The sequence below is a fragment of the Acomys russatus genome, chromosome 20, assembly GCF_903995435.1.
Source record: "Acomys russatus chromosome 20, mAcoRus1.1, whole genome shotgun sequence".
NCBI lineage: Eukaryota > Metazoa > Chordata > Mammalia > Rodentia > Muridae > Acomys > Acomys russatus.
In genome coordinates this window covers 40,378,900-40,391,743 of record NC_067156.1, presented here as the reverse complement: position 1 = coordinate 40,391,743, position 12,844 = coordinate 40,378,900, and the positions used below count along the sequence as shown (strand labels likewise).

General features: G+C 43.4%; 1 protein-coding gene across 3 annotated transcripts in view; it reads right to left on the bottom strand.

The window, feature by feature from the left end:
• Positions 1-12,844, bottom strand: part of Snx24 (sorting nexin 24) — a 136,203-nt gene that overhangs the window by 66,878 nt on the left and 56,481 nt on the right. Inside the window, exon 1 of one of the 3 annotated variants that reach the window (XM_051163162.1) lies at positions 240-313. The exons of the other annotated variants lie outside the window; for them this stretch is intronic. Coding sequence (XP_051019119.1) covers positions 240-242 — 3 coding nt within the window. The 5' untranslated portion in view covers positions 243-313. Of the gene's footprint in view, positions 1-239; positions 314-12,844 lie in introns of those variants that run through there. 3 annotated transcript variants of the gene reach the window in all.

Here is a 12,844-nt window from a genome sequence, read left to right as displayed (position 1 = left end):
GGGGCAGAAGAGGAGGGTACCAGACAAGTACACCTTTCGGGAAGCAGAAACAAAACTCAGAATGACTAGACTCTCTCCACCCCCCAGAGCCTACAGAAGTGCTGGCTGAAGATGCTATCAGCAAGCGCTGTCAGTCAGTGTTGATAGTGGGTGATCTTTAGCCAATTCTATCCCCCGCCAAATCTGCCAAGTGTGAGGTGAGGTGCTATTTTCAGGCATGCAGGGGTGTGCAAGTTTACCATGTATACTTTCAGTCTTCTTCTCAAGATGCGGATTTAAAACCACCAAGGAAGGTGATGGGGAGGGGGGCAAAATTAGGAGGCCAGATCTAAAAATAAAATGGAGGTAAAAATCCTCCTAAAATGGGAGAATTTTGAAGCTTAAAAAGCATTCATATTCAAATAAGGCAGAAGACTAAGTAGTCCTTAACCAAAAAAAAAAAAAAAAAAAAAAAAAGGAATCATCATCAATATTAATTCATACATAAGATCTCAAAGAATTTGCCATTCTCTGTCAAGAAGAGGGCTGTAGGCTTCAAACTTATGCCAGGTGCGACAGCTCATGCTTATAGTCCAAGAAAACAGATGGCTGACCCAGAACTGAGGAGGACAGCCTGGGCTACAGAATGAAACTGCCTTAAAATCTCCCCCCTCAAAAGCTATATACAATATAAAGGCTCAAATATAAAACAGGCCAAATAGAACAGGATTTGGTACCACCTTGACTTGATATAGTTCTCACTGAGCAGCACATACTCCACAGTTGTGAACCGGCTCCTACAGTTCCAAGCCCACATCTTGACTGCACAGCGAAAATGTATACACACACACACACACACACACACACACACACACACACACACACACTGGGGAGGGGGGAAAGAGGTGTGGAGTTGAATAGGTGGGGAGGTAGGGGAGAATCTGGGAAGACATGAAGAAGAAAAATACCATCATCAGAACATACTGCACAGAAAAAATACTATTTTTAATTTTAAAAGGGGAGGGGGGAGGGAAAGACATGATCTCAACTGATATAGATCAAGCCTTTGAAAAAGCACACTGATACAACAAGCAGAAGAGATGAGATGCACTGGGAAAGAACAGGAAGGAAAGAGGAAACTTTTAGGGCTGGAGAGATGGCTCAGTGGGTGTGAGCACTAGCTGCTCTTCCAGAGGACCCAGGTTCAATTCTCAGCACCCATGACGGCCATACCTCCAGTCCCAGGGAACCTAGCTCCCTCTTCTGGCACCTGGTACACAAACATATCTGCATATAAAACATCCATATACACAATAAAAATTTTTAACTGAAGGAAAGGGAACTGGGGTACACCTTTTCTTTCTTGACATAACTGGCAGTCAAAAGACACTGCTAAGAGCTGCCAGATGTAGGAAAATGGAGGCTCTCTAGTACCAAGTATAAATATAAACACACACATATACACTAATTTCTTTAAAATTGGATGAAACTACAATTTTCTTTAAAACCTTATGATTTAAAGAAAAATGTTTTGGCCTTCCTTTAATCTCAGCACTGAGGAGGCAGAGGCAGGTGAATCTCTGAGTTCAGGGCCAACCTGGTCTATAGAGCAAGTTCCAGGCTAGCCAAGGCTACACAGTGAAACTGTGTCTAGAAAAAAAAACAAACCAAAAAACAATGAAAAGAAAACCATTTTGATTTTGACCAAGATGGTTCAACAGGTGAAGGTGCTTGCGGCACAAATTTGGGGAGCTGCTTGATCCCCAGCACCCATGTAAAGTGCTGGTTCCATCTTCTGCTTTTCTCGGGAAGCCTAGCTGCTGCACTGAAACAAGAATGAAGAAGGGTGTGGGCTCTGCAGGGTTCCAGTCCAGCTTGGGGCGGGGCGTGGAGAGACTTTCTCCTAGGGTAAATCACTTAGACAATATTTTGTGAAACAGCTTATGCATGCCTTTATTGGTGAAACAGCTCGTGTGTGTGTGTGTGTGTGTGTGTGTGTGTGTGTGTGTGTGTGTGTGTGTAAACTTATATGTGCAGGCCTCTTATTCCAAGGTGCACAAGCTTATTATGACCCTTGGGCAGTAGGGAGGAGTTTCCAGGGTGAATGTGCCTCATTGGGCTGGGAGCAGGATGCTGGCAATACTTTATTCACATGGGGAAAGATAACAGGTGACAAGCTGACCTGATTGACCACCTGTAACCGTCTGGGTTATGTCATGTGCTTCTGAGGCAGGCACAGAAACAGGGAGAGTGCTTTGTCCCAAACCTTCCATTCTTGGGATGAGATTTCAAATCTCAAGTTTAAGATTTCTGGGGTTTGAACATGCTCCATCTCACCAGATCCATGCCAGTTGCCCTGGAGGCATGGTCTATGAGCCCCACATAAAAGTGGGAGGAGTGGGCCCACTGCAAAGAGGTCCCCCTCACAGCACACACAACCAATGACATGAGTGTGTGCAGGTGTGCATACACAGAAACACTGATAAATAAAACATTACATTTTAAAAATGCTTTATAAAGTTAAACTCATATTCATGGTGAAAGCTGAGGGTGGAAGGGAAGGGAACACACAGACACAATGAGCTGGGCTCACCCTGCAGAGTTCTTGGGGGTCAGCGGAGACGTGAAAAGGGAGACAGCAAGACATGAAGAGGGCTGTGAGTTACTAAGAGATGCGGTGTTTCCGATCCTGGTTCTCTGGGGCCCTGGACACATCTTATTTTTCCCCTGCACATATTTTGCTTTCAGACATCATAATAATGATGCCAATTAGGTCAAATGTCTGAAGTGTTTCTACAGAGACAGAAGGAAAGATTTTCTTGAGCTTATTGATATTTGTAGGACTGCCGGATTATAGACATTTTCACAACTTCAGGTTTTCAGTCCTAAACCCTAGTGGTGGTTTTAGCCGCTGCCTTTTGACTGATTATTTGATTATGAAAGTCTTCGTTTTTCTTCTTATTTTAAGCCACATCATCAGTATGACACAAAACCAATCAATCAATTCAGTGAGGGAAAAAACGCATTCAAACCCATCAGGTCATACGCATTGTTGCCTACATAGTTTTTCATTTGCTTCAATATTATATGACTTTGGCTTAGATACTCAATACAATGTGAACACTGCTAGGACTGTGCTCGCTGGAGCTGTGCTAATAAATCATATTTGTTAAACAATGAGCCATTCCAGAAGAGAGGAGTCCATGGCCTTCCCGTTCTCCTTTCCAATCCACTCTGAAAGAATGAAAATAAATATATTTTATCTCCACTACTTACTAACGGGCAGATCTGTAAATAGTCATGACATCCTATCTTCTTCACTAATGAAATAAGAATGATGAAACAATATTCTTGATGGAGCAGGCTAGAGAATACATGTTTTAGTCTTTGCGAGATGAAAGCTTTGCAAGAGAAGGAAAAGCTATTGCTAATTATGCAGAGGCAGACAAAGTCCCCAGAAGGAAGAGGAAACAGTTTCCAAGAGCTTCTGAAGACCTCCTGTCTCAGAAGCCAGCTTAGTGGATGAAAGAGCTTGTCACACAGAGAACCAGGAACCCAGCTTTCTTCTCACAAACTATCTATAGATTGTATCATCTGTTGCTTCTGAGAGGAATAAAAAGAACAAAAATTTTAGTTGCTTCCAAAAGCTTCCAGAACCTGCAACTTACCCACTGAACCTTGCTACCACAGCTAACCCCTCCCTGAGTCCTCCCCACACTGCTGGGTGCCACCTGGGCAGGGCTGGCTCTTCCTTCGGGGGCTTTCACCCCCTAAGTCAAAACTGAGTCCCTTCCTGATGTGACTGCAAACAAGTTCAATTCCACCTCCCTTGCAGCTTGCAGGAGAAGGCTCACTGTCTTCCATGATTCCCCTAAGATAAGATCATCTAAATCGTGGGGACACCGTGTCAAGTGTAGTCACCATCTCAATTAATTCTCAGCATTACAAAATCTACTCACATGGGCTGATAAGACAGATTATATGTGCCAAATAAGCTGTAATGTTTTAGAAATTTTGTTCAGAAAAAAATTTCAAGAGAAACCCATAGTGACACTTTGAGAAAATAATCTGTAACCCAGTACCAACTAAAAACGTCCCAAAAATATTTGCCTGTATCATCTTGTTGACAATAATACAAATAAAAAGAGAACCCCCAGATTAGGCCACAAGCTGCTTGAGTGGTAGGGTTACTAATTATTTTAATTTTCTCTAAAATATATATTTGTATCAGAGCACATAGTATTCCTATTATCTTGAAATAGGTAATAAAACTTCTGCCTTTTCATTTAAACTGGCATAAAAGCAATACATGACAATTATTCATTCAATACTTTCGAGACATGTTCCATTCTGGCCTCAAAAAAATAATCCTCCTGCCACAGCCTTCCAAGTGCTGAGGTGCTATGTGACATCATACCAGGCTTCAAGTACTGGTTCCTAATACAATTGTGCATTCCTTATTTGTTCGCTCGTTTTTTCATTTCATTTATTCATATATTCATATCCACAGATACTGACTGAGCTATGTCCAGACACTTTACACTGTAATAACAGAAGCAGTGTATACATGTTACAAATTACTTTCGTTACTATTTTAGTATTCAATTTCTAGTCTAAAAGCTAAGACTACGGGGTGGCTAGAAAGGAAGTTTAAAAAAGAACTATGTGAAGAAAAGACCTCCTAAGTTCACTGAACAGCAGAACTAACTCTGGGAAGATAATTATATTACAAAAATCAGTATATTCAAAATAACCGCCATTGAAATCCATAGCACTCTTTACTACAACAATTCTAAATTTTAAATGACAAAAGACCATAATAGCCAAAAACAGTGATACCTGATCTCAAAGTATACTACAGAGCCATAGTGACAAGAACAGCATGGTACTGCCACAGATATAAATATACAGACTGATGGAATTGAATAGAGGCCTTAGAAATCAACCCACACAACTACAGCCATCTAGTCTCTCCAAGGTTACTGGGAAAGATACAAGCCACTTTGAGCAATGATGCTGGTGAAACTGGATATCCACATCTAGAATACTGGAACTAAATACACATCTCTTACTCCCTTTAAGAAACAAGTCACTGCCTGGAGAAATAGCTCAGTGGTTAAGAGTACATGCTCACCTTCCAAAGGACCCTTGTTCAGCTCCCAGCACCCACATCTGGCAGCTGACCTCCTTTTCAGATCTTCCATTATTCATCACTGTCTGGATAAAATATGTTTTTTTGGGCTGGAGTTCAATTCCCAGCAAGCACATGGTGGCTCACAACCATCTATAATGTAATCTGATGCCCTCTTCTATCTGATGTTCTCTTCTGTCATGCAGGCATACATGTAATAGAGTGCTTATATACACAAATAAATAAATCTTTTAAAATATATGGTTTTTCAATATTATTTCAGAAAACAAAGAGAGTCCAGGACTCAATGAAATGCTAGTATTAAAATATTAATGGATAGACAGTGTCCCCAAATCTACTCTCTAGGTAGTTTAAAACTCAATAGAAAACGTCTCATAGCATCAGTGTACAGAGTCAGTTTTAATGCCAGCCTAGGAGAGAACACCAGTTTTGCCCCCAAAATGCACAAGTGACAGTACTGCCATTACTCTGCAATGGAGATGTGTAGTTCAGGACAGCGGTAGTTCAGAACTGTGGCTCTTGTGTCAAGCTGCCTGGGATTGAATCGCGCCTTTCATTGCTCTCTCCTAGCCTCTGCTAACACACTTGGTTTGAAGCAGTTCTAACCTTCACAGGCCCCAGTGTCCTCACGTCTAACCTGGAGCTTAAAATGATGCCAGATTGAGGATTAAGTGAGATTATCCATATAAACTACTTAGCACACAGTCTTGCATTTAATACGACTTCTTGATAAAGTTGCCTACTTATGTCATGAACTTACACAATGGCTGATAAAATCCTTTCTTAGGGAGGTTACTGGAGAAAGGGAAAGGTGACTCCAGGTGACAGAAACTCATCGACCACATCTCTTCATCACTGTCTCTACCACCAGAGGAGCTGACCCCAGAGCATGCACATCATGGGTGTGTACTCACCTCTGTCAAGGCCCATTCAAAATCAAAATGCCTGGTCACTTCAGTGACTCAAGTCACACCCCTGGATTTTAGAATAGGATTTAGTACCCGTAATAAATGTTTTAGAAACTGTACGTTGGCCTACAATGCCCTGGGAGTAAAATAAAATCTCTGGGTGCTCAGCAGGTGACCCTCAGGCCTGAGATCAGAAAACGACCTGTTAAAATGCCACAATGCTGCCAATCCCTTAAAAAGTACCTGGCACCAAGGCAGGCTGAATCTATTACATATACGCAAGAAAGAACAGGCGAGTGGGGGAGCTGGTAACAGGTGCTATAAAGTTTCTCTGTGTAGCCTTGGCTGTCCTGGACTTGCTTGGTAGACCAGGCTGGCCTCGAACTCACAGAGATCTGCCTGCCTCTGTGTCCCTGAGTGCTGGAATACAGGCGTGCACCACCATGCTCGGCTGGCTGACAGTTGCTTTTTAATAAAAACAAACCCAGACACAAAACACAACACAACACAAAACAAAAACAAAGCAACTGTCAGCTTTAATCTCACTCAGAAGAAAGCTTCATGACACCGAGGAATGAAAAGCAGCCCAGTGCCAGACACACTTGGAGTCCACACCTGCCACTCCTGCTGTGTCTCCGAATGTGTCATCTCTTTGCAGTTACACATCTACTGTCTTAGGGCTGGTGGCGGAATAGACAAGTGAGACCAAGTGCAGAAAGCACTGGTACCCAGACAAGCACACGCTTGCTTTTCAACTCACACCAGGATCCTTTAGGATACAAAATCTAAGAGAAGTCTAAAGTGATCTGAAGCTTTTATTTTTCTGCCTATCATAAAGTTGGATGGCACAGTCTGTTTCTGAAAAGCAGGGTGTCTCACTAAAGCCACTAGAATTCCAAAGACCAAAACTTTAAGGAAGGACTAGATACAGATGATAGACAAGAGTTATGAAAGTGGATATAAAGCTAATTCTATTTTTACTTCCTACTGTCATGAGTTTTTATTTTCAGTGGTGGGTAAGTGCATAGAGATACATTCCATAGTGAAAGTGTAAAATCCACTGTGAGGCCTCACAGTTTCAGAATGTCTATTCTAAGAGTGCAGAACTTTATCGAGATATATAGGCTTTGGGTCTGGCTAATTTGGGTGGTGATGTTCTTTATTTGAACCTTCTAATAATAAAGCTTATTTTAAAAACCTTAATCTTTTGAGTTTTACACACACACACACACACACACACACGGATGGATACTTCCATCTCAAGTTGGGGAAATATAAGCTCATATGTCTGAGAATCTGTTTTGTTCACAGCCCCTTTCTGTGGGCACTGGGGTAGTGAGTGCCAAAACTCTCCTGTGTGCTCTCTGGGCTGAGCTTACCGGCTACTTGTAGACAGCTGCAAAAAGACTCTCGTAGCCTTATGCTCTGGTGCTCAGCTCTGAAAGATGGGCAGGGAGCAGGTCTTGGGTTAGCTCTGTGCCCACCAACACATGAAGGCCACATCTAACATCCAGGCCCCTCTCGCCCAGGTTCCTGGTGAGGAGAAATCAGCTTTGCTGTGCTGTGAACAGGTGTTACAAAGCGTGTGTTGATGACTTTATGATGTCCTCTCACAGAAAGACCTGAGCTCTTAAAGATCACAGAATGATCAGCTTCCTTCACAACTCTCTTAGGAGAAGATGTTTACCAAGTCACTTCACTCACTAACTGTTGCCCTAGAATAATGGTAGTTATATATCCCTTTCTCCAGAGTCCAGCCAAGGAGTCTGCAGTCTACTGTTAGGAAAGTGGCCAAGCTGGGTGTGGTGGTGTCTGTCTGTTACACTAACACCCACTTAGGAGGCTGAGGCAGAAGGACAGTGTGGTATTTTAAGAGAGAATGGCCCCCCATAGGCTCTTATATTTGAATGCTTGGTTCCGCATTGGTAGAACTGTTTAGGAAGGATTAGGAGGTATGGCCTTTTTGGAGAAGTGATTGCCTTTGAGGTTTCAAAAGACCAATATCTTTCTTTCTCACCTGCTCCCTACCCTCTCACCATGCTTAAGCTCTCTGCTACTGCTCCAGTACCATGCCTGCCTGCCTGCCTGCCTGTCTTCTGGCTTGCCTGATGCCAAGCTCCCTGACAGGACAGCTATGCACTAACCCTTTGAAACTGTAAGCACACCCCAAATTCAGTGCTTCCTTTTGTAAGTTGCCTCCGTCATGGTGTCTCTTCACAGCAAAAGAACAATAACTCAGAAAACTCAAGGTCATCCTGAGCCTCTCCCAAAATAATAAATAAATAAAATGTTAAAGGATAACAGTGGCTGGATGCTGTTTTCATAGAACTATTTGTGCTAGAACAGGAGACACGAAACAACAAATATGAAAGAGTAGGTAATTTATCAACTGAATTTTACGAAGTGGCTACCTGAAATGAGGGGTGAGTCCAGAGCCAGGAAAAAGCAACTAGCAGTGCTGGGGGACAAGTGGCAATTTCCAACAGAACGGTCAGAAGGGGCCACACTGAAGATGCAAGGCCAGCCCATGAGGACGCATCACAGAATGCACACAAAAAACTCACCGCTTTGTGTTGGGTTTAAGTTAACCCACTAAAAATGACAAGTAAAAACCCTGCACTACCCCACAACTTCAGAACTAAATTTATTTATAAAAATTGCAGTTAAAGTTCTTCATCAAACCAATTATTACTTCTTCCAGATCCACATGGCCAATACCAGCGGCAAAGGGCCTGGAAGGGGAGTCAGGTTCCTGACGAGCTCGGCCCGGCATGAATCACTGTCATTCTTCGTGTAGAATCAGCATTTCTAAACCCACATACAAGGAGCTGCTGAAGAAAGAGAGGGAAAGGCCGCTCCATGTGCCTCTTGTATTGATTTCTCTTACACCAAACAAAGAGATTCTCCTGGTTACATGATATATCATAATCACTTAATTTGTCTGACTGCTTTAAAAAAGAACAATGGATCCGGGAAAAGGTGTTGACTTGCAGAAAGATAATCATTCTGAGGGCTTTTGCTCTTTGTATGGCCTGCTTACTCTTAGTAACATGCTGCATAGAGTCTCCAGAGAAACCGAACATGCAAAGCTCCATTTCAGGCATTCCCAGGAGCCCGCGGGAAATCTAAAGCAGAAAACTACGGAGAACACAGACGCTATGCACGTGCAGCAGGCTGGGCCTGTGCTGCAAGACGCACTCCTCAGCTTGGTGCATGAGGCACTCATAGTCCCACCCCTAACCTACCTGCACATGCAGAGACAGCATCTCTCTGTGAATGGTGAATATAGGGTTTAAGGGAACTTTTGGACAAAGTCTTTTTCTAGACAAAAATGGTTCGAAGAATAGGGAACTGAAGCCTCCAGCCATGATTTGTTCTTTACATGTCCAGAGCTCTGCTCCTCAGGATGGCTCTGCGGAGCCTGGTTTTTCTCACAGTGTCATCCCATGGGGACAAAAAAACCATTTCCCAAGAAGTAAGCAGCCTGCCTCCCAGGGACAGTACATCCAATTTAAATACAGTTGATGGTAGGAAATAAAAGTTTTCTCTGTTCTACTATGTGGCTTTTGAGGGGACAAACCATGAGACGACAGTACTCTAAATCAGTACACACAAACAATATAACAAGTGACCTGCAGAGCCAGGGTCCGAGCTGGGAGGGAGTCCAGTGTGTGAGAGGCTACTTGACCTGCCTCTTGGCCTCTGACAGGTGAGGATGACATGGCAGTGATTTTGAATTATTCAGTTATGGCTGTGACGTCACTTTCCTGATACCTAAAGAACCTCGATGAGTTCATGTCCTCATATGTCTCTCTAATAGGCTTCCTGAAATACAAGCAAACACAAATGTCTAATTTTTCTGGTCATGAAAAACACTACCCCCAACACCACAGAAGCAAACCTACCGACCCTACCTGCCATTCTCCTGATCAGGCTCCTCTCTGGGTGTAAGATACGACCCCCAAATGAGCTGTGCACCTTTTCTTTCAACTCAAAGATATTTCCACTTCATTAACACAATTCTTTATTTTCTACTTCTTTGTTAGCACCAAGGAGAAATTCCAGTCTTTAAAAGATTCAAATGACTTCTCTCAAAATCAGAGCTGGACTCTCTCCCCCCAAACGTGCTGATTTACATGAAATCTCTGAGAGTTTCTCTGCTCCCATAAAGCGCGGGTGCCGCTGCCCATCAGCCCCACGTCGGCCTCTCTGCGCAAACAGTCCAAAACAGTTTTCCTGATCTGTTTCAACTTGAAGTCTTGTCAATATATGGATTGTCTTGCTTTCTAATTCAGTGAAAAATCTAGTTTTCCATTAGTCTCTGCCTTTCTAATTTTCGATACAGCCTTACTAAATGTAATTATTAAAGGCAGATTCAAGAAAGCAATTACTGAGCTACTGGTTTGTATCTCTGAAGTCTTAATAAGTGGCAAAAAGTTGTAATTGCACTGAGTATAAAATAAATTTTTCTCTAGATCAGACATGTACACCCTTGAGTTTGTACATGGAGAGACGTAGTTGCCACAGCACTGAGGCTTAACCTCATTGCAGCTCCACTCACAGGCAGTGCTGGGTGACACACAGTAGGAAGCCACATTCCGGAAGGGCCGGGCCCTGCCTTTCTTCAGGACTCTATGACTTTGGTAAGTACCTAGTTTTTCTGAGTTTCCTTTTCCCTCCTGTTTGCAAACATGTCAGAAAATTAAATTACACATTTAGCATGTACTCATCCACCTCTCAAACTCTATAAACAATTTGTTAAATTCCCAATAAATACAGTGCCAGGCTCTGTACTAGACACAGGCTGAGCCATTCTAATGTACGGCTTTAAGAGACTTACACCTTAGTGAATAGACGGAACATAATATAAAGCAATACTCTCCCACTAACATAAGTCAATCTTTTAAAAGCCTGAGGAATAATTAAGTCTCCACGGAAGAGGTGCAATCTAGTGACTTTTCTGTTACTGTGATAAGACACCATGGCAACTTACAGAAGGGAGGACCTACAGCAGGTATGGGAGCTAAAGGTGGAAGCTGAGAGATCACACCTCAGCTGCAGTCCTGAAGCAGAAAGCGTCAATATAACCCAAAAGCCTGCCTCCAGCATCAGAATTCCTTCAGGAAGGTCGCACCCCCTAACCCTTCCCAGACAGCATCATCAACTGGGAAGGAAATGTCCCAGTGCCCAAGCCTAGCGGGGGCATTTCTTATAGACCAGCAGATTGGGATACACGTTCTTTGAGAACACCTACATATCGAACTGTGTACCCTCCTCCCACCCACATGAGGGGTCTCTAACCCTCAGTGTGGCTCTATTTACACAGCAGCCCTTTAAAGCGGAAACTACTTATGGTTGAGTAAGGTGAGAAGGGCAGGGCCCTAAATCCAACATGACCACTGACCTCACAGAAGAAACCAGCGTGTTGTTGGCTCCTATGCTGAGGAGGCCAAGGCAAGAGTATTATGGGTTTGACGAGAAAAGCCGTTCACAAATATGCCAAGCTTGAGGCTAGCCTGAACTGCATAGCACGGTTGTCTTGGAGACCAAAGATGTAGCTTCTTCAGAGTGCAAGCGCCTTTCCTGTCCTCTGACAACAGCCTTTACTGCTTTCACTGTTGCCTCTTGGTTTGTCAGCATCACTCCAAACAGAACCTACTGGCAGGCAAGACGGTTCAGTGGGTAGCAGCACTTGCCACAAATGCTGACGACCTGAGTTCAATCCTCGGGACCCATGTTAAGAAGTGACTCTTACAAAGCTGTCCTCTGACCTCTGTACATGTGCCATAGTGCATGCGTACCCACACAAAGAAGTCAACAAACACACACAACAAATAAACAAACAAATGCACTAACAATGTAAGTTAGCACCAGTTCTGTCTTAGAATTATTTACTGGCTACATGAGGAATGTGGCTTTGTGATTTCTAGTTGCTGCTAATTTAATCTAGAAGAATCATCACCCAACACCTAAAAGCCTATGAGGAACACATCACTCTTATCAAGATTGGCAGACACATGCACAAATCTGAAACCACACCACAGTGGGCTTTCCTTCAAATGTTCTTTCTTGAGTATCTGAGAACCAAATATGAAGCCATGAGGAGAAAGAGGAGTGGACCAGCAGACAAACAGCACACACACTCCTTTCACTCTGTGACGAAGTTAAAGGCCCACAGAGTGGGTCCCAGCAACTCACCTTGTGAAGGTTTATCAAGCCCAGCAGTGGAAGCCATATTCTAAGGAGGCCATTGCTGACTGAGGCAGAAGCCTGGCAGGATCAGGACTCTTCTGCTCTCAGGGGCATCTTAGGAGCAGGAGAGTCATTCATACGTCAGTAGACGCCTTCTCTTTCATAGACAATGAGGCTAGCAAGTGAAGTTGTATGGATTCCAATAACAGAATTAAGGCCTGTCGACAAATCTTCTGAGAACCAAAAGAAAACAAAACAACACAACAACAAAAACCCAGCACGATGGAACACGCCATGCAAGCAGCTAGGCTTGCATCACCACTAGGTGAGGCTAACCATCAGCCTCCAGACACGCCACAGGCTATGGATAAGCAAAGAGCCTCTGTTTAAAGTGAGTTGGTGAGGGCAGAGGTGTTAGTGAACCCAGCAATAATGGACACAGAACTTGAGGATCAGGGCTGAGACAGAGGCCAGCTGCAGGACCTCGCACATGCAATGCTCCAGGTTCAATTCCCAGCACCACAGGGCATATGGGGCCCACACATGCGTACACTGTGGAGAGTGCCTAGAAGCTATGTGGGAACAGAGAAGATTCTTTAAGCCAGTTTTATGG